Source organism: Cavia porcellus, unplaced genomic scaffold (genome assembly GCF_034190915.1).
Source record: "Cavia porcellus strain 051 isolate PalLab524CR breed Dunkin Hartley unplaced genomic scaffold, mCavPor4.1 scaffold_37, whole genome shotgun sequence".
Lineage (NCBI taxonomy): Eukaryota > Metazoa > Chordata > Mammalia > Rodentia > Caviidae > Cavia > Cavia porcellus.
The window spans coordinates 11,599,131-11,622,037 of NW_026947520.1; the positions used below are offsets into that span (position 1 = coordinate 11,599,131).

The following is a 22,907-nucleotide window of genomic DNA, read 5'->3' on the forward strand; positions in this document are numbered from 1 at the left end:
CTCCCAGGAGAGGTGTCTCACACTGGACAGGTGGCAATCTTCTCTCCACTTCTCCTCCCAACTCCCAGTCTGGCCATCACCATCTCTGTTTCTCTTTCTCTTTTTATTTTTGCAGTGCTGGGGATTGAACACGGGTTGCACATGCTAGGCAAACACTCTTTATTACTTTATATTGACAGTTATTGCCTGTTTCCAGGTTGCTCTCAGTGAAGATGATCTAACAGTTCTAATGAAAATTTTGCTGGAAAATCTTGGGGAAGCTTCTCCACAGCCAAGCCCTACACTGTCTGTTCAGGAGGCTGTGAGAGTGAGGAAAGATATTCCAAGTGGACCAGACTACCTGAGAGGTAGAAATAGATGAAGATGCTTGCTTGATGACTGAAACATTGTTGTCGGTACCCTCTTTATACTGAGTGCCCTTTAATTTTGCATTCCTTGTTGGGCAGTGTACTGGGGAGGGCCTGTGGCAGCTGCCTCTGGAAACTCCCAGGGGGAGGGGATCTGCCCGTCATCTGTGATGAGAGGATGAGCCTCATGCTTGCCACATGATCCGTGTTTGCCCTGACTTGTGAAAGCTGCATTTGCAGAATTCCCCAGGCACTGAACTTGGGATCATTTGCAGGCAGTGCACACTGAGAGGAAGTCAGTAGGCAAGCAGTGTGGCCTGGTCCCAAAGTCCTTGGGAGAGAAAAGGGACTTGGTATGGTGTCACCACCCGTGGGTGACTGAACCCTGAGAAAGAAGCTTTACTTACCTGATGTGGAGAAGGATACAGTCATATGAACTTCAGCTCTGTTTCATATTATTAAACTGAACTTTCAGAAAGCACTGAACCGGGCTGGGGGTTTAGCTCAGCAGCATAAGTGCCTGCCTTGAAAGCAGGCAGTCGTGAGTTCGATCCCCGGTACCAATAAAAAGGAAAAAGACAAAAAAAAAAAAAAAAGCAGTGGACCTTTTAAATTCAGCCATTTTAAAATGATAGTCGTTGTAGAATAAAAGTTTCTTTTACTTTCTTAAACAAATTCTATCAAATACAGTTTTTTGAAGTCATTAGAATGAACACCAGATGTTTTATTAGAATGCAAATAGGTTACTATTTCCATGCTGAAAAGAGGAAGTACCCTTTGCTTTTGTAATAAATGGTGCTGGGCGGTTATGTATGTGCTTGCAAATGCTCTCAGATCATCAGTTTAATTGGTAAAACTGCCAAGAAATAATACCATACTAACACTGCTTGTATAGGTGGACTGACATGTTTTGGAATTAGGGATACCACAGATGATGGGAACATTTTACAGAACAGGTTTCTGGTTTAAGTAGATAGTTATTTGTGTTGCATAGCTTGGTGAGGCCAACACGTTCTCCTTCATTTGGCTTTATGCTGCCTTCTAGACAAGTGCTGGAGGAGCAGAGTATCTCAGTTAGACAGGAGCTATGTAGACATGAACAGAGCATAGATGACAGGCATGCTTTTTGGTTAATGATCTCATTAGATCCACCTGTGATCAGATTTGTTTTCCATTCTCACTGATGTTCATGTGGAACTTGGGAAAATTTGAGTTCAGATGCGAGCCACAGAGGTGAAGATTGCAAAGGTGGTGAAGATTGGAATGTAAATTATTTTTAGGAAAAGTGGAGAAAAAAACAAAGACTTTCCAGTTTGGAGAAACCTACCTGGTTAAAATTATGGAGTGCTTCCTTTTGTAGAATTTGTAAGATAAGAAGCTCCTATATTGTAACCAAAGAGAGAAACAGTCTCTGAGAGAATCATTGAGTCTCTTTGCAACTGAAGGCAGGCTTTGTCCTGTCTAAATATGAGAAAAAAAGACTAAATTTTTCTTAAAGTCTCTCTCATCTCAAAATTCCTAAGTTTCCCCCCAGCTTCCATCATATTTGAGCTCTGATGCTACCGCTGAGTTATATCCTATACTTTCTGAAGGCAGAGGTGGGCAGTGTGGGTATTTAAAGGTAGTAAGACTTGTTCTCTGCAGCAAAGCTTTTACTGTCTAACCTGGGCCCACATGTTCCGGCTTTCTGTGCCTTCTGTCTCGTAACCTCTTGAGGATGGTTGGAAACAGGCAGGTGAAAATGCCTTGATATGAAAAATGGTAACAAATGATCTTACATTGAAGAACTGTTAAAAACTGCTTTGAAATACTGTTTAGTCTCCCCTTTGCCACTTTGCCCTGTACTAAATATAAGGTAATCATTGCTGCTTTTATATACTGTCACATAATATTATTTAAAGAGTACTGGAAGGAATAACATAAATTTAGTATAGCCAATTATTATCTCAGCTTTTAAAATATGTATGAAATAATGTGCTTACTTAAAATCTTTATAATTTTAATTTTCATGTTTAAACCATCAGAACAAGAACATTTGACAGACTTAAAGCCTTCTGTGGACCAGACCGTCACACTCCAATTTGACTTTCATTTTGAATCTCTGTCCATTATCCTTTATAACAGTGACATCAGTCAGGTATGTAGTAAAGTGTCTGGTGGGGATGCACTGTTGCTCTTGGTATTTGTTTTAAGAATAGTTGCCTGCCTGCCTGCTGAGGAGAAGCAACAAGGAAGCCATCCCCAGGCCTCTCTGCCAACCCCTCAAGCAACTGGATGCCACAGGGGCTCAGAGAACAATAGCTAAAGTAGGGAAGCGGCCTGGGGCCGGTAGTCTGAGCAGCTGTTAGGGGATAACAATGTGCAGTATAGTAACAATAGTAGGAAATCCACTATCACTGTTTTGTTTCATTTTACTGTTCTGTTTTACTCTCTTTAAAATTAAAAGAAAACACTAGCGTTTTGTCACTTAAGTATTCATTAGGAAGTGTTAAGGTATCTGCCAGTGTTGGTTGTCCTGTGCCACATGTGCATGTGCTGATTCTGCTGCCGGTCTTCTCTGGATTTCTATTTTTAATCTCAGTAGGCCAAGGTATACCAGTTCTTTCTAGCTAACATGGACACCAAAGTGTGTCTTGATCTGCACTAATAGAGGATTTTTATATGTGCAATTAATTATATGTTCCATTTTATGACATAGCTAAATACATATGTGTAGATACCTATTTAAGAATAATTTAATGGCTTTAGAGCTTTGGACGATTATTCTGAAATTCATGATTGTCTATGAATGTAAACAGTGATTGTGTTTCTATAAAATGAATGTTATATATAGTGAATTTGTATTAATAATACTATTAATAAATTTAAGAACCAAAGTCTAATTCTATAATGGTAGACGCTAATGTTTCAGTGGTGTTTTTGAAGGCTGTTTTTTTTATTATATTCTGTCCTATAATATTTTTATTCTATCAATTATGCCATATGTTAATACCTATTATGCATATGTAATTCACATAAATCTATGAATTTTTAGGTATTACATCTGTTTAATGTGCATTTTCATATACTGATTTCATACTGTTTTCTAAGATTAAAGCAGTATACTATTTGTACGTTGTTACTGTTGAACTTTGGTTTAGTGTCCATGATTTATGCAGTGAGCTGTCTTAATTTCTGCTGTCCAGTCTGCATGAAACCATCAGAGAATGTCCTTACAGGAAAGGAGCAGTTAAAAGAACCTTGATTTCATCTAAGGACTACTATCTGTTGGTTCCTCAGTCTTCAAATTTCATCTCTTCTTTTACTTCTTTCCTTGTTTACTTTTTGTATTCTTTTAGACACTGAGTACCGTCAAGCTTTTCTTGTCAGTGTACATTGTCCTTTCCTGTCTGTTTTCACTGCTGCTTGTTGTGCAAGACTCTTCCTCAGCTCACACTTGTACTGCAGTGGCTTTGTTTGATTTGTCTTAGACATTGGTGCAATGTCCAAGTGTCATAAGTGTATCTCCAGTGGCCACTTATAACTTCCCGTTCTCCTTACAGGGGTTCTGTCTTACAATGTGTGAGTGTCCCCTTAGGAAAAAATGGGTCTCTAAGTTGTCTACATCAGGAGCCATATTAGGAAAGTTAGTGTCTTGTGATCACTAGTTGTGACTCAGGTCATTTCTGTCAATAGTTAAAGAACAAAAGTTGCAAAATAGTTGTCTCTTCATAAGGTGAAGGCATTCAAAGCTTACTGGCAGTAATGTCATTTTAACCCACTTACATGCAGTCTCCTACCTGGAATGAAAGGAATTGTGGCCTTCTAACCACTGTGTCTGACTGCAGGTCATTGGTGCTATTCACAAAGCCATGGTGTCTAGTGAGCCACTGTGGCTGATAGGGTTGTTGGTTGATCAGTTGGGTCAGGTCTGTTCTTTGTAAAATCTGGGCTTACTTGGAGTATGTGGACTTACGTTATGGTGGAATGAAGACTGAGGCCCCCATTTCTAGAACTGAAAGTGCAGATCATCATTTGAGCCCTAAGGCATCCATGTTTCTTTCTATCCTCATTCCCTATGTTGTTTAACTAGAATGTTCAAGCTTATAGTTTTCCCCCCATGTAAGACCCAACTGGAAGATAATACACCTTGAAAACTGGAGACCAAAATTGTCATCCTAATCCACATATCCTCACTTTACCCCCCTTAAAGAGCAGCAAGAGTGTAGTGATGGCAGGTAAGGGACAGATAGGCTGTTGGGGCTGGCATTTTTCATCTCTGGTTTCCAAGGCTGATTATTTTTTGGCTAGGTCTCATTTCCAGGGAAGAAGGGCAGGTGCCCTGTGCCCTGAGAGTACCTCACATGCTCACGCTTTCCCCGTGTGGACATCTTTCCTTTTATCTGGTCTTCCTCATTCTCCACCACACAGTTATGTTCTTAACCTGCAGCCTACAATAATTAATTGTACCTCTCCGAATTTTTACTGTTTGTACTTTTTATCTAACTACTTTATATGCTTTGTGGAAGTTCGGATGCTAATAAATATTAATAAAAATTAATATATATCGCAAGGTATGTAGTTATTTATAACGTGTAGCATCTCGTTGGACTGTTCTTTTTAATGTACTTCTAGTTTATTCTTTCAACTAAGGTGTAAAATCACTGAGATCGAGCTGGGCGGATCCGGAGTTCCTGCAGAAGCCCGTTCCTTTGTCTGAAGGACTGAATACTTCTGCAAGCAGGGAGGCATCGCAGCTTCCTGAGGCACCTCAGCCTGTGGTGAGTGCCCAGCACAGTCTGCCCAAATCTCAGACTGTTCCGGACCCCCCAGGCTTCTGGGTGCAGAGAAGTGGAGCAGTGGGTTAGAGGCCACTACAGCTGCCTCTCCATCCCCCCCGGCTACACTTGGAAGTCTGCTGAGCTCCTGACGGATGGGCGGGCCTACACTAACCCCCGAGCCCAGCCGCACCTAGCCATCTCCTGCAGAGGAGGAGCTGGGCGGAACTGGAGTGCCTGCAGAAGTCCCTTCCTTTGCCTAGAGGACTGTGGATATCTCTGCAAGCAGGGAGGGAACACAGGCTCCTGAGGCACTGCGGCCTGTGGAGAGCACCCTAACCCGGCTGCAATTGAAGAGCTGTGGATCTTCCAAGGGGCAGGTGGGCGCACAGTGTCCCTGAGGCCCAGCTTGTCTGGAACTGCGGAGTTCTGAGCAGGCAGAGGAGGGACACTGGTTCTGCAGACCCAATGGCTTGGGGTAGTGCGGTGTCAGAGTCTCAGTAGCTCCAAGCATAGAAGGGGATTTTCAACAGATCCTGAGGAAGCTTTCAAATAACACTTGAAACACAGAAATATACAAAATGACAAAACGAAAGACCAAATTACAACCTCAAACCTCCAGCCCATCTCAGGAAACCCTAGGAGCAATGTATATAGAAGAAAATATATCCCATCCACCTTATATATCGGACATAATAGCTACTGAAGTTGACAAACAACTCCAGGAAGCTTTAAAGAAATTCAAGCTCAAAATAATCTCCCAGATAAAAGAAGAAATGATAAAAGAAATGAAAGAGATTCTAAATATATCTAAAGAAAACACAGATAAAAAATTGGAGGAACTAAACAAAAAGATAGAATCCCTAGACGAGCAATATAAGAAACAAACAGAATACATAATGCAGATGCACAGAGATATACAGGAAATAAAAAACTCCACTGAAAGTTGTAAAAACCGCCTTAATGAAAGTGAAGATAGAATTTCAGACCTTGAAGACATGATTGCAGCTAGTGAACAGGAAAGGAAAGATCTTTTGAAAATAACAAGGAATCAGGAAACAACAATTCAACAACTGCAAGACGATGCAAAGAAGAATAACATAAGAATGATAGGGATTAATGAAAGAGAGGGAGACAACATAAAGGATGTCAAGAGGATATTTAGAGAAGTAATAGCTGAAAATTTCCCAAGCATGAGATCAGAAACTGACATCAAGATCAGTGAAGCATATAGAACTCCAAACACTCATAACCAAAATAAAACTACACCCAGACATATAATAATCACCATCCCAGAAATCCAACACAAGAATAGATTACTAAAAGCTGTCAGAGAGAAAAGACAGATCACTTATAAAGGAAAACCTATCAGAATCACAGCAGACTTCTCAGCACAAACGATAAAGTCAAGAAGAGCATGGAGTGAAATATTCCAGATCCTAAAGCAAAATGATTTCCAACCAAGACTGATATATCCTGCAAAACTATCATTCAAAATAGATGGTGCAATACGATACTTCCATGACAAAGAACAGCTGAAGAACTTCATGAACACCAAACCGACCCTGCAAAAAATATTGAAAGACAGTTTAGATACACAAAGGAAAAAAACCACTAAGCAAAGCAAATAATTAAACAGAACAGAAAGATAAAGATGCAACAGCAGAGAGATAACATTCCTACAATTAACCAGCATTTAACAGTAATAACCATTAATGTAAATGGTCTCAATGCACCAATCAAAAGAAACAGACTAGCAGAATGGATCAAGAAACAAAATCCAACCATATGCTGTTTACAGGAAACCCATCTAACCCAGAAGGATACTCACAGACTGAAAGTCAAAGGATGGAAAACAATTCTTCATGCAGCAGGAATCCAGAAAAAGGCAGGAGTAGCCATTCTGTTTGCAGACAACGTGAACTTTAAACCAACAATGACCATAAAGGACAAAGAAGGTCACTACATACTTGTAAGGGGAAAACTCCAAGAGGAAGAGATAACTATCTTAAATATATACGCACCAAACTCCAGAGCACCAAGTTATATAAAACAATTATTAACAGAAATGAAAACTCAAATTATCAGTAACACAATTGTAACAGGAGACCTTAATACGCCATTGACACCAAGGGACAGATCAACCAGACAGAAAATGAGCAAAGAAATAACAGAACTGAATCATACCTGTGAACAAATGGGTTTGATAGACATATACAGGATGTTCCACCCAACAACATCGGAATACACATTCTTCTCAGCAGTACATGGATCATTTTCTAAAATAGACCATATATTAGCTCACAGAACATATTTAAACAAGTGCAAAAGAGCTGAAATCATCCCTTGCATGTTATCGGATCATAGCGCTCTGAAATTAGAAATTAATGATAAAAGATACTGCAAAAATCCCACAAACACATGGAAACTGAATAACACACTCTTGAGTAATCAGTGGGTCACAGAGGAAATTAAAGAAGAAATCAAACAATACCTAAAAGAAAATGAAAATACAGATACAACTTACCAGAACCTGTGGGATGCAATGAAAGCCGTCCTGAGAGGAAAATTTATTGCACTGAGTTCCCACATCAGGAAAACAGAACGAATACAAATAAATAACTTGATGCTACACCTCAAACAGCTAGAAAAAGAAGAGCAAGTCAAGCCCAAAGCCAAAAGAAGAGAGGAAATTATAAAAATCAGAGCAGAAATTAATGCAATAGAGACTAAGAAAACCATCCAAAGAATCAACAAATCAAAGAGTTGGTTCTTTGAAAGAATAAATAAAATCGATAAGCCCCTAGCCAACCTTATTTAAAAAAGGGAAGAAAAAGCTCAAATTCATGCAATAAGAAATGAAAAAGGAGAAATCACTACAGACCCAATAGAAATACAGAAGATCATCAACACCTATTTCGAAAACCTCTACTCTCAAAAGTTTGATAACACAGAAGAAATAGACAGATTCTTAGAAGCATATGAAGTGCCAAAGCTAGATCAAGAGGATGTAAAACTGTTGAATAACCCAATCTCTGTTACTGAAATTGAAAATGTAATTAAGTCCTTACCCACAAAGAAGAGCCAAGGCCCAGATGGATTCACTGCAGAATTCTACAAGAAATACAAAGAAGACCTAATGCTGACACTCCTCAAACTGTTCAATGACATTGAAAGGGAAGCAATCCTTCCTAAGTCGTTCCTGGAAGCAAATATTACTCTAGTACCAAAACCTGAGAAAGACCCAACTAAAAAAGAGAACTATAGACCGATCTCCCTAATGAACACAGATGCAAAAATCCTCAATAAAATATTGGCAAATAGGATCCAGCAAATCATCAAGAAGATTATACACCATGACCAAGTGGGATTCATCCCAGGAATGCAAGGATGGTTCAACATACGCAAATCAATAAATGTAATCCACCATATCAATAAAGCCAAAAATAAGAATCACATGATCATTTCTATAGATGCAGAAAAAGCCTTCGATAAGGTCCAACATTTATTCATGATAAAAACTCTACAGAAAATTGGAATAGATGGTCTTTACCTCAATATAATAAAGGCCATTTATGACAAACCAACAGCCAGCATCATTCTAAATGGCCAAAAATTGAAAGCCTTTACTTTAAAATCAGGCACAAGACAAGGATGTCCTTTATCACCACTCCTATTTAATATAGTACTGGAAGTACTAGCCAGAGAAATTAGGCAAGAAAGAGAAATAAAAGGGGTAAAGATAGGAAAAGAAGAAGTTAAGATGTCGTTGTTTGCAGACGACATGATACTCTACATAGAAGATCCCCTAAGCTCCATTGAAAGACTCTTAGATACAATAAATAAATTCAGTAATGTGGCTGGATACAAAATCAATACTCAGAAATCAATAGCATTCCTATACTCAAACAACAAAATCACAGAGAGGGAAATAAGAGAAACTGGATTATTCACATTAGCAAGCAAAAAAATGAAATATTTAGGAATTACTCTTACGAAAGAAGTGAAAGACTTATACAGTGAAAATTATAATACACTGAAAAAGGAAATTGAAGATGATCTCAGAAAATGGAAAGACATCCCTTGCTCATGGATAGGAAGAACAAACATTGTGAAGATGGCCATTCTCCCAAAACTCTTATACAGATTCAATGCAATCCCAATAGAAATACCATCAACATACCTTATAGATCTAGAGAAATCACTCCTAAATTTCATCTGGAACCAGAAGAGACCTAGAATCGCAAAGGCAATTCTAAGCAGCAAAGGCAAAGCAGGAGGCATCACAATCCCTGACTTGAAATTATACTACAAAGCAACAGTAGTAAAATCAACATGGTATTGGAATCAAAACAGAGGCGAAGATCAATGGAATAGATTAGAAGATATAACCACAACTACAAACACACTCAACCACCTTATCTTTGATAAAGGAGCCAAGCAGGTTCACTGGAAGAACGACAGTCTCTTTAATAAATGGTGCTGGAAAAACTGGCTCTCCATTTGCTGAAAACTAAAGCTAGACCCATGTCTATCACCATGTACTAAATTAAAATCTAAATGGGTCAAAGATCTGAATATTAAAACAGAAACACTAAATCTATTGGAAGACAAAGTGGGTAGAAACCTTGGAGACATAGGAGTAGGTAGAGAATTCATGAACAGGACTCAAACCGCACGGGAAACACTTCCCAGAATCAATAACTGGGACCACTTCTTATTAAAAAGTTTCTGCATGTCAAAAGAAATCTCCAGCATAGTGAAAAGAAAACCCACAAACTGGGAAAAGATTTTAGTGAACTCTCTCTCAGACAAGGGACTCTTGTCTAAAACATATAAAGAATTAAAAAAACTCAGACCTCCAAAATTCAAAGATCCAATCCAAAAATGGGCATCTGAGATGAATACGCAATTCTCAGATGAAGAAATGCAAATGGCAAATAAATATATGAAAACATGCTCATCATCATTGGTCATCAGAGAAATGCAAATTAAAACCACACTGAGATTCCATCTCACTCCTGAAAGAATGGCCAGGATCAAGAAAACCAACAACAACAAATGCTGGAGAGGATGTGGGGAAAAAGGAACTCTCCTGCACTGTTGGTGGGAGTGTAGACTGGTACAGCCTTTGTGGAGGTCTGTCTGGAGGTTTCTCAAAAATTTGGGATTGGAAATCCCATTTATTCCAGCTATTCCACTTCTAGGCATATTCCCAGAAGAACTGAAAGCATCATACCACAGTGATTTATGTGCACCTATGTTTATAGCAGCACAATTTGTAATCGCCAGATCTTGGAAACAACCCAAGTGTCCATCAACTGAAGAATGGATAAAAAAGTTGTGGTATTTCTATACAATGGAATATTATTCAGCTATAAAGAAGGATCACATTGAGATATTTATCAATAAATGGGCGCAGCTTGAGACCATACTCATAAGTGAAATAAATCAATCTCGCATGTATGAATACCGAATAGTTTCCCTAATGTAAGTAATGATTCAAATATATGAAAATATGTGGCAATCATGATTCCCCATTATGTGGCCTTGAAGCCTTATAAAATTTTTCACTTATTAATTAGAAAGGCTTTATTCTGGGCTTCTTGATATGGAAATATTTGAAGCTATATTATATGAAGTTTTATCCAAATATCTCAAGGAAAAAGACAGACACTATGGTAACTATTATTCTTTAAAAAAATTATTTAGTTATTTCTTATGTTTATTTTAATTAAGGGAAAAATTAAAAAAATTAGGATATATAATAGTAACTCTTTTCGATTTCCTATTAACTAGTTTTGAAGTCCTGTAATGCTCCCACGATCTTGTTTTGACTGATTAGACTCTGTTCCATTCTGTGGGATAGTATCAAGTCTGAGAGTATAGGCAACTACTTTGAAGGCAATAAGATTCACTAAGATGCCCATTCTGGTTTGACTATTGTCTCCTTTGGAAGTCCTGTAATGTTTACAATGTCTAAGTTTTATTGGTCTTGTTCTCTACTGTTTTGTCCAACTTTATAATATCTAATGAGATAGACAAATCTTTTTAAGGAAACAAGAGACAACGTTGATAACTATTGTTAATAACCGTGTACTCTGTTCTACATCATGTGCTAAGTCTATCCTTGGTTTTGACTGACAGCTTTGTTCTGCCATATTTGACTTTATTCCCCCCCCCCAAAAAAAAGTAATAAGAACTAAGGAGTAATAAAATCTAAAATGTGTAAATTTTGTTGTAAAAAGAGAGGAAGGGAAAAAAAAGAGCTCTAATGGATATAACAGCAAGTGTGTATAGGGATGTTGAATAGCTGACTATATTAATGTTTTTGGATCATTGAACACAGCTGTTTGTAGTCTCTCTGTTTGAATGTCTACTTTGTATTCTTTGATACTGTGATTTGAGCAACTATTTCCAAGATGATAATATGTAATCTATTAACAGGTGATTTCTTACTGTTATGTTTTTTTTTTGTAGTTCTGTATTATATGTAACCTTACACTGCTTTGTTTTGTTTTGTGTTTTTCTCTTTTTCCTCTTAAATAAAAAAAAAAATCACTGAGATCAATAGTAAGGCTTATTTTTTCTTATGACGTCCCTAATTCTTATCACCGTTGTTTACAGAAGAGCTCATTAATGTTTATTAGCTGAGTTGCATATTATCTGATAAAACTATTTGCTAATTAGTCACTTGCTTCAAACTATATCAGGTTACTTTTAATATATTAACCATTGTTGAGGATCAAGACACATACGCATTTATTTGTATGTACGTATGTACTCATAGACAATGTGTAACTGTTCCATTCATGTGTTTTCCCACCTGTGCTTTGAAAATTTATGAGATTGATTTGTGTTTTAGCTCTGGGTTAAATATGTTTAATAATATTACATAATTTTTAAAGCTAATTGTTCTTTTGTTTGAAAAATGTACCGCAGGAGTCCAAACTTGCATTTCATAATGATAGTTTTCGTCTCGGTGAGCTCAGACTGTACCTGATGGCCTCTGCAGGGAAGATGTTCAAGGATGGCTCAGTGAATGTCAGCCTTAAGCTGAAGACATGCACCCTTGATGATCTCAGAGAAGGCATCGAGAGAGCCACGTCCAGGTCTGTCAGTTCGCACGGTGCTGGATGCCACTCACGGCTAACCCTGAACCTGGCATCACTGCAGGCTTTGCTGTGCTTGGGTTCTTCAAAAAATATTTGTGTCTTTTTGATCAGACCTTTAATCTGAATTGCATCAAGAATTAATGCTAATATCAGATTCAGCTGCTGGGATGGTTATATTAAATGAAAGTTTATTAATAAATCGGAGTACTGTCTTAAAAATGGAACTACCACAATGTGAGTTTCAGTAGTTAAATACGTGGTGATATATTTTTTCAAATTATCTCCATTCAGCAGAATCATGTTTTAAAAATGCTTAAAGTTATGACTTTTTCCTTTGTCTTATTTTGTCTGTCTTTTAAAACACTTCTACAAAATTTCTGTCACTTTTAATAGGAGTAGAATCCCAAGCATAATCACATTATCAACACATTTTTGACAGAATCAGCCTACTGTGAAGTTAGAAACGTGTAACTTCAGTAGCCTAATAATTTTTTATTCCTTTTTGAAATAATGAGACATGTACTATTTTTTACTTACTGGTTTTCTTTGGAGAAAAGCTGTGTTGCTGCTTATTCTTGTATTCTATTGAGTATGTATTGGATAGTGCTAAACCCCGTATTTCCTGGAGAAATAAATGAGTAGCGTGGCCATGCAGCAGTTTTTCTCCTATGAGAATTTTACGTCGAGGGAACTGTCCGCAGCTCTCTAGATGGGGTGATAAATGTCGAAATCTGTTAGGTAGCCTGGTCTTTACAATACATGTGGAGCTGCATAGGAACTGTCATTGTAGACCCTTGATAAACGTGTGCTGGTTTGAGTTGCATGAAATACCTTTGGAATTCAAATGTAGAGGATGATTTTTGCAGATAAATTCTTTTAGGAAGATGAATTCTTTTATTTAGTGAAATATTGGGACTGCGTTTATACATTTTGATATTTGCTCAAGTCATTTCTAGTAATCATATTTCTTTAGTATTAAATTGTGATTATAAAATATAATTGCTTAATCTCATGCACCTTGTTTGGGAAATGGGGAAACATGTTTTGGTTACTAGTTGGTTTATTATATCCAGTTAACACTGTCCTATTTTATGTTCAGATAAAAAGTAATTGATGAAAGAATTCTTAAAATACATAGGAAAACTTTCATAATTTTTATTTTTAGTGGGAGATAAAATAATGAGTGATATGTGTGTATTTTTTTCAGAATGATTGACGAAAGAATGACCAAGATAGCAGCAGTTCTATGATTGATATTCATTACAAACAAGACAAAAACACAAGTCTAATTGATGCTGTTCTTGACAAGCTGTATGTGTGTGCCAGCGTGGAGTTTTTGATGACTGTGGCAGATTTCTTCATTAAAGCTGTGCCTCAGAGCCCAGAAAATACGGCGAAGGAAATACAAATGCCATCAAGACACATTACCATGGGGAAAGTCCAGACAGAAAAAGGTTAGCAGACTGTATCTGTCTTAGATGACAGCTTGTATATTTTAACACAAATTACAAACAGCAAGAAAGAGACATATTGGGTTTGAGAAAATAAAATTAGGCTTTTAGGTTTAAACATACTTTACAGAAACATCTTAGTAAATGTTTTTAAGTGAGAAGTATATAGTAGAAGCATATTAGGGGCAGGGACTCTGCTCTGGGACTTGTCATGTCACTCACATTCTTTACTCATCTGGAAAGGAAGTTAATTGGGGTAAGTGGTTGGAGGGCTATTTTATAGGTGGGTCATTTAGTCCAGGAAAATACTTTGAAGAACTGTATCATGTTGAGGAACAGTTGAAAAGATAGAAGAAGGTGAGGCTGTTGCAGGAGCTAGCAGGGTTCCCTTAGATGTCACCTTTAACTCTTTCCTGGGAATATGCTGAATCCACATTGAGCCCTGCCCTGTATTTTATATCCCATCACCTTTATACCAATCAGTGATTTTCTTGTTAAATTATTATTACTTAAGGTCAGGCGTTTTCTCTGCAATGCCTAAGCCAGTAAGTTGGAAACTAACACTGGCAAGATCAGAATGTTATTTTTCCATTTACTTTAAATGTTTGTTAAATAGTAATCATACTGATATCTCTGCATTCATTTATACTTTGAACATATTTATAGTATAGATAATATGACTCTTGACTCTGATCCTTGGGGTAAAGCCAAAGTAAAAAATAAGAATAGTTTAACATCTTTATCAGGATGTCTCTTTTTCTTCCTGTTATTTCTCTCTCTGTTTTCCTCCTCTTGGCCCCTGTGTCATAGAATCACACATTCTCATGTGTGTATACAAGTGCCTGCCTTGACTCTGACCAGAAGAATTTCCAAACAGCGTTGTTCCCCAAAATATCAAAGATCAAAATGGGAATGATCTGTTTTGGGCAGGTTTTGGATTACATCTTTTTGCATAATTACCACTTATTAAATAATCATTTCATTATTAGTATTAATTAACCAACTCAAAATTAGTGCTTTCACTATACCCAATATAGGAAAAATACTGAGAACAGTTTAACAGCCTGTGGTTAATATTGTAGCCATAGGAAGATTTACTTTAAAAATTTTCTGGTCCCATTTTTGTTTCTCCAGATGATTCTGCAAGACGAAACATGACCTTGAAGGCCAAGATCACAGACCCGGAAGTGGTGTTTGTGGCCAGCCTGAGCAGGGCGGACGCTCCTGCGCTGTCGGCCTCCTTCCAGTGTAAGCTCTGTGTGTCCGCATCTGGGCTGGAGCAGGTGATGGAGGCATCCGTCAAAGACCTGAGAGTGCTCGCTTGTCCTTTCCTCAGAGAGAAGAGGGGGCAAACTATCACCACAGTAAGCACTGCCTTGGGCCCTCAGCTGAAGAATGACAGAAATAGCTGAGTCCGAGAATCTCAGAGCCTGAGTGCTGTCCAGGATTTAAGTGATTATTTAGTACAACCTCTGGTTTGCAGGCAGAGATGTCGGGTTCTGCCAATGTTACCTGGCGAGTTGTGGCTGCTAGGGAAACAACTAGGGGCTGCCTCTAGACTAGTCCTCTTTTCATGATCTTCTGTTGAATTTTAGTTCAGATCAGTGTTTTTCAGCTATTTCTTTTGTTCACTAAGTATATCGAATGAGAGAAAAATAAATATTTAAGCTCAGATTAAAAAAAACTCAGGTGGAGTCACATGACAAAGGACTTCTGTGTTCCTCGGGACTAACTGGATAATCATCTGGAAACTGGTTATTTACGCTAACCCCTGCTCTAGTCATCAGTTCATTTTGTAGATACCTCATAATTATATTTTACAGAGTGCGTCACTGAAAAAATATGTTTGGAAAAAGAAACACTTTAAACTTCTGATAGTAAATGTGTGTCTTTACATCAGCATTTGGAATGAAGAACTTCATCAGAACTGATTGAAATCCTTTAGCAATCTACATGGACTTGTCGTAATTCAGAAGAACCTTCACAAGAGTGTCTTAGCTAATGTAATTTTTAATAGTAGTTCAGAATCTCAGTGGAGTGAGAGATGGTTTGTGTAAGTGCATGTTATGTAAATATTAATGAAAATGTGACTTTTCATTTATTTGTCTAGGTCTTGCAGCCGTGCTCTTTATCTATGGAAAAATGTACCTGGGCCTCGGGAAAACAGAATATCAATATTATGGTTAAAGAATTTATAATTAAGGTTGGTACCTGACAGATTCTTTGTGTGTAAATTCTTGAAATAGTGTCTTTGGTCTCAGCATTGCTGTAAGTCACATATTTGGTAATCAGATTGCCTCTGGGTTAAAATACATTTTAAGTGCTTATTCTGTTTTCTTTAAGAGACTACTTTTTTAATACCTATACATGGCAGGTGTAGTTTTCTCTGTTTTATTTGCATTTGTGTGTGGTGTATGTGTCAGAGGGGAGAGAAGAGATAGAGAAACGAAGAAAGGATGGAGACATTATTTTTAGGCTTTTATTAATGTATAGTTTGATTTGGCCTGATAAGTATGTGATTAGATACTTAGCTTATATTTGTGGTGACAGATGTATGCTGGAAATCACTGGGGTTTGCTTTTTAAAAGATCTTTTACATTTAAAATACTAAAGAACAATCTATTTTCCAGTGTCATTCAAAATTCTTTCAGTAGGACTTCATTCCCCATTGTAAATAGGGAGCACACGATACTTTCTCAAATCTAGTTTGCTCTCTTTTGAAAGATGCAAAGATGAGACAGTTAATTCTAGTGATGCATAAATGATACTAGCTTTACTTTTGTAGGTCAGAGACCAGTATGATTGGATTAATACTTAAACTAATATCATTTGAACCATTTTAAATAACAACGCAGGTTTTTTTCAGTTTAAAACAGTACTGGGTAAAACCAGGTGTGGTGGCACATGCCTGCAATCCCAGCACTCAGGAGCCTGAAGCAAGAAAAGTGCCATGAGTTTGAGACCAGCTTGGAGTACGTAGTGAATTCAAATGCAGCTTGAACTAAGCAAGATCCTGTTTTGAAAAAAGCAAGCACGTGGGGCTGGGGATTTAGCTCAGTGGTATAAGCTCCTGCCTTGCAAGCAGGCAGTCGTGAGTTCGATCCCTGGTACCGATAAAAATGAGAAAGACAAAAAAAAAAAAAAAAAAAAGCAAGCACGCAACAAACAAAAACACTAGAAAGGCTTAGATTGTGTTTTTCTCATGAATTTACTTTTTTTTTTTTAAAGATGTAGCATAATAAAAATGCATTTGCTTGTGTTTGCTCTAAGACATTAGGGTAAGTGTTATGGAGACTTCTTTTCTTTGTATAAATCATTTTTGATCTCCTTCTATACTTAAAAACACACCCTGTGTATGACATTGGCAGTACATGGTCTCTGCTTTCAACAAACTTAATGACCAGGGGAAGAGCAGTAGATTGGTGATTGTAACTTCGAATGCTAGAGGCGTGCACAGAAGCTGCTGGCAGCATGAACAAGGGGGCTGCGGTTCAGACTGGAATATCAAGAAAAGTTGTCTGAAAGGGACACATCTTGGACTAAGGACTGCAAGTTGGTGTAAGTTAGATAGATGGAGAGGAAGGGGAAGGTTTTCCAGACTGAATTTGCTGTCTGCACAGAGGCAAAGGTTGGAAAATGTTCTTGAAGAACTTAGAAGGATCATCCCCATGGCTGCATTCAGTGGTGTGTTTGAGTTATAGGACTGGGATGTTAGTTACAGATAACATTAATAAGACAAGGAGAAAGAAAGCAGTCGGTTGGCAGGCAAGTAGGTCAGGAATGTGGTGCACATCAGATCCTCTTTGTGATGAAGCAGTTGTATGTGTTTAGTGTGTTAGTGAAGAAAGGGTTGTGAGAAGTTAACAGTAAAGGAATCCTTTTAAATTATTTAACCGAGTATTTCTCAAACTTTATAGAACCCTTGCTAGCAGATTGGCTAGGAACTAGCTCACAAAGAGTGCTGTGCACCAAGCCAAAGAGAGTTTGAATTTCATTCTGAAAGTTACAGAGCTCAGTGAAGATTTTAAGCATAGGAGTGATATGCATGGAGTCAGGGTTAAAGAAACTCTGCTGGTGACAGTTTGAAGGATAGGAGGACAGAGTGCTGACTGGATACAAAAAATACCTTCAGCACTTGGCCACTAGTGGTAACTCAGGTAGAGTGCTTGCCTTGCACGTGGCTTGACCTGGAGCTTGGTCCCCAGCACCACAAGACTAAATTAAGTGAAAAACAAGTAAGACAAAGATGTCCTCAGTGTCAGAACTAAAGCGCAGTGCAGGAATGAGAAAGTGAGCAGAGGCTCTACCCAGAGATATCAGAAGCAAAGTTCAGGGATCTTGGTTGAGCCAAGTGGGATCCATGAGTAATTTCAGCCTTCTCCTTTCTACAAGACAGAGGGAGATACTGCTATGCCTCTCTGTTCAGTTCAGGTGTCTTGACGTAGTGAACATAGCTGGTTGGAGTTCTGCGCTTTTGGTTGATGCCATGCTGTGAGTTCAGCTTGGTGGTTAGTTTTGACTCTTGCTGCGCAGCATTAATTGCTTCAGGTTCTGTGAGCAGGACGTGGCATTACACAGAGACACACGCCTTAATCCATATTTTCATTAGCTAGGAGCTGAACAACCAGGTAAATTTTAACGTGTTACTTTTTAAAGGCTTTAACGCGTGTGTTTCAATTCTCATCTGGGAAAGAATTTTTTCAAGATTTTTCTCTGCTTTGCTTCTGAAAGATTTCACCCATCATTCTGAATACTGTGATGACAATAATGGCTGCCATGTCTCCAAAGACGAAAGAGGATGAATCGAGAGACACATCTAAGGAAATGGAAAGTCTTTGGGATATCAAGTCTATTGATGATTATAACTCTTGGTTTCTTGGTGTTGACATGGCAACCGAAGCAACAGAAAGTTTCAGAGCGATGGATCATCCACTAATAGAGGAAAACTGTGCTGTTGCTGTGGAATCGGTCCAAGTCACTCTAGAATGTGGCCTTGGGCACCGAACTGTGCCTTTACTATTGGCAGAGTCCAAGTTTTCAGGAAATATTAAGAATTGGACTTCCCTGTTGGCTGCTACTGCTGATGTGACACTGCAGGTATGGAGACGTGGTGGAGTACCCCAAGGGCAGCTGCCTAAAACACTGTGGGGTTAAGACTCAGGTTCTGTTGTTGCCTGTTTGTTTTGTTCTCTTATAGTTTGTTTGTGCATGATTGAATTAGATGATATATGTGAATAGATACATATGCTGACATTCAGTTTGTGGCTGTGTAACTGTATATGTGGTAACTGTTTTTAAGAAGTCTTGTGCTAAATGATTTATGACAAGAAATAAAGGGATAAAGGGAAATACATTCTTTTTAGGTACTTTTTTGTGTCTTTAGGCAAGTGGTTTTGAACGGCTATTACTGTATCGTATTACTTAATTGTTTTCCTGCTTGTTCCAGAATTGCATAATTAAGGTTGAAAACTGACCTTTTATAATTCTGTGCCAGGTTCACTATTACAATGAGATTCATGCTGTGTGGGAGCCATTGATCGAGCGAATAGAGGGGAAGAAACAATGGAACTTAAAGCTTGATGTAAGGACACAGTAAAGCATCTCTGTATGGAGCGGCACTGCACGTGTTCATTGATGTTCTTTAATTTGGTTCTTGTCAAGATGTAGTCCACAACCTGTGGAGCCCTTTTAGTGTATGCGTAAGATAGAAAATGTTTTTATATGTATATTCAGACATTATATATCATTTTAATTTTCATCCTCATGAATGTGTGATGGAGTTTTCGGGAAAGTACATGAGTGTGATTCTGTAGGAGACTGCAAAGCAGAGATGAGACCACCTGTCTTTTAAGCAGGCACTGAAGAAGTTTATTAATGTCCTTTATCTCACTATTTGTATTTTAAAAATACTTTTCACTAAAATGTTATCTTGCATTAACTTAGTTTTGGATAAATATTAAAGTTTTTCTCAGTTTTCATTTCTAATAGAATATGTATTGGTAGATAAATGAAGCTTTCATAAATGAAGCTCTTTGAGATAATGATTTTTTTAAGGGTATAACTAAAAATCTTATGAATCACCACTAATTTATGGACTTTCCTTATTATCTCTTCCTGGTATTTTTCCAAGTGTGTCAGAATCCTGGGTTGCAGAGCCTGGTTTTCTTGAGTACCCAGTGTGTGAGCTGGCATTAGCAGATTGTCCCAGAGCACTTCTCTAGAGTGGCCTCACGGGGCTGTTACACGTGGACGCTGACAAAGAAGATTTTAACTTGTGTCCTGTGTGCTCCAAATGAAGTAGAACTAGTATTTCTGGCCTCCCTCTCTCTGGCATAAGGACGGTAACCAGAAATCATGGCTTTTGCACCTCTGTTAGAACAAAACCATGAATATGGCAATAGCTGGAATCTGGGGGCTGGTTGAAAGCTTGATATTACTTATTTGTAGATGTTACCAATAAAAAGCAGAAGACAAGAAAGTATTATTTCTAGATGATATTCTAATAAGGACCGATTCAGACTTCAGGATCACCTTTTATTACTGATCAACTCATAGTTACTAGCTGGGCAGTACCGGATGATTAGATGGGATCTCGGGTGGAAGGTGTGCATGGAACAGGTTCAGTGGCTGACAGAGTTCAAAGCATTTCCCCAGAGTAGACTCTGCGTTGCACTCACCTCACCAGAGCAGAGGAAATCTCTGAATAGCTTTGAAAATGATGCTTTGGAGGAGCCTTACTATAAAGTGCCAGCTTAGGAAAATTCAACACTGTTGACTATCTTAGATTTGTTATTAACTGGCTGTTTAAATTTTTATGTTATTTATCTTTGTAGGTACAGAAGAACCCGATCCAGGATAAAAGTTTGATACCAGGAGATGATTTTATTCCTGAGCCCAAAATGGCAATTTTATATTTCTTCAGCAGACACAATGAATATAACAATATCCAAAACGTGTCTCAATGTTTTCAGCAATTTAGCAGAAGTATGTGTGGCTCTTATTTGGAATATTTCAAGTAGAATTTAAGAGTGAAATGTGCTGTATACATTCTTCTGTGATCAAAATTAGTTTCAGAAATGTGTATGCATGGGAAAGTGTTTGAAAGAAATGTACATTTTGTAACTATCTCATGATGGCATTACATTCCTTTTCAGGGTTTTTCGGAGGGCACTGCTTCTACTTTTGATTACTCTTTAAAAGACAGAGCTCCGTTTACAGTCAGAAATGCTGTAGGTGTTCCCATGAAGGTGCAGCTCAGTCGTAACCTGAGAGTGATGGGCTCCCCAGGGAAGAGCGATGTCTATGGTGTGGATGCCGGTCAGCATCTGGAACTGGAGTATGCCCGCACGGAACCTTCCTCTCAAGGGAAGCTGTCTGTGCTGAGCCATCAGGAGAGTTCCTTCTTCACACTGACTTTCGGTATGCTGCGTTTTACTTCAGGAGCACCTTAAGAATCACTGTGGGCTTAGTTTTGATAAAATATAGAAAAATATTTTGCTGCATACTTATTTGGGAAAAAGCACTTGTAAAAACTTGGATTAAATAGTTGATACTTGTTTCCTGTTTTGGGATGATAGCAGTCCCAAAATAGTGAGAATAATTAAGTACTGTTACAAGAAAGTTGTTGCTGGATAGTTGAGAGAATAAGAAATCTGTCGCATTTTGTTTGTTTTCATATATTTAAACTGACTTGCTCAAATTATCTAGGGTCAAAAATTTTGTATCAGTAATAGTTTTTCTCTTTTTTAAAACCCTATATTTTAGAAAAGTATTTCATGGTGATTATTTCCAATCACGAGAAGAATACTCTTGTCTTTGTTTTGGCAGGGTAACTATTCTGATGGAAACATATTAGTAAATAAATATTTAGAATTTTTTTCACTTGTCCTCTGCCTTAGTACCACATGGATACACAGAGGTTGCCAATGTCCCTGTTGCCCGACCTGGACGGCAGTTGTACAATGTGCGGAATCCCCACGCCAATTACTCAGACTCCGTCTTGGTACAGATTGATGCCACCAAAGGGAATAAAGTCATCACCCTCCGCTCTGTGCTGCAGGTGACTTTAAAGTGAAGTGTATACTGTTCAGTTCTCAGTTTAACTCATTTTGGAATATCACAACCCAGCATTACATCAGTAAACTGATGTCATTTTTATTCCCTAATTTGCTTTTGTAATGTTCTTTATTTTAAATGGTTAATAAGATTTTTAAATTTAAAGCCCATTTTTGTATCTCCTCTGTTTACCATTAATGAAATATTTTTGCGTATTTCTTTAAGAATTGATGAAAATTATAATTACAGTTGATTGTCACATAGGATAACATCATTCTGTTTGTATATCACTTGGGGTTATATTTTTTGAGCGTGTAACAAGGACTGTTAAAATGAGCTGTTCTCCTGAAAAAAAATTTTGGCGTCTTAGTCTGTATAAATATTTCCTTTTTAGGCCAGAGATTTAGCTCAGTAGCTCAAGCGCTTGCCTGGTAAGCACAAGGTTAAGAGTTTGATCCCTGGTACCAAAAAATAAAAAAAAAATTTTTTCCCTTTCTACTGGTAAGCCTTTACCAAACATTTTTCTTTTTCTGTGTATTATTTTAGGTTTTAGTATATGATCAGCAACAGAATATTTCTCCCTAATACAGTATAAGATAAAAAACGAAACAATACAATGTATATCATACTGTGGTCAAGAAAAGATAGTAATACTGGTTTTCTTATATTCTTTTGCTGTCCTTTTTTATTTAATCATGTGATTTGATCATTTGATTGATCAAAAATTATAATGGAGAAAATGTAATTAGAATCTTTAAACAACAATACTATTTGGATGACAGTGTTATAAATTAACAGTAAACATCAGCTTACAATATGTAGATTATGTGAATATCTGAATTTTAGGCTGATAGTTAATAGTCCTAATATGTATGTAGCCTTTAAATATCCTAAAGTTTCAGTTGTTAAGGGAAGTATCTTCCAAAATTGTGTTTAAAACATTAGTTATATAGTGTATGCAGCTAATGATTTTCCTTTTAACTTATGTTTTTAAAGCTAACTATATGTATTTTTGTCCAACAGATTAAAAACCACTTCTCTGTTCCATTTATCATCTATAAACTGGTTAAGAATGTTAAACTTCTGCAGCGCATTGGAACAGTCAGCCCCGAAGAGGAGTTCCATGTCCCTTTAGAGTCCTATAGGTGGGTACTTCTTTCAAAACATTAAATTTTTGAAAAT

The 22,907-nt window shown here is 37.6% G+C and overlaps 1 protein-coding gene across 1 annotated transcript in view; it reads left to right on the top strand.

Moving 5' to 3' along the window:
- The window catches only part of LOC134474738 (intermembrane lipid transfer protein VPS13C-like), a 94,440-nt gene that overhangs the window by 34,275 nt on the left and 37,258 nt on the right, over nucleotides 1–22,907 (top strand). Inside the window, 13 exon segments of the mRNA XM_063243276.1 lie at nucleotides 197–347; nucleotides 2,372–2,484; nucleotides 12,047–12,220; nucleotides 13,427–13,673; nucleotides 14,805–15,034; nucleotides 15,781–15,873; nucleotides 18,402–18,767; nucleotides 19,165–19,251; nucleotides 20,504–20,578; nucleotides 20,580–20,654; nucleotides 20,825–21,089; nucleotides 21,569–21,729; nucleotides 22,749–22,870. Of these exon segments, the coding sequence (XP_063099346.1) occupies nucleotides 197–347; nucleotides 2,372–2,484; nucleotides 12,047–12,220; nucleotides 13,427–13,673; nucleotides 14,805–15,034; nucleotides 15,781–15,873; nucleotides 18,402–18,767; nucleotides 19,165–19,251; nucleotides 20,504–20,578; nucleotides 20,580–20,654; nucleotides 20,825–21,089; nucleotides 21,569–21,729; nucleotides 22,749–22,870 (2,159 nt within the window).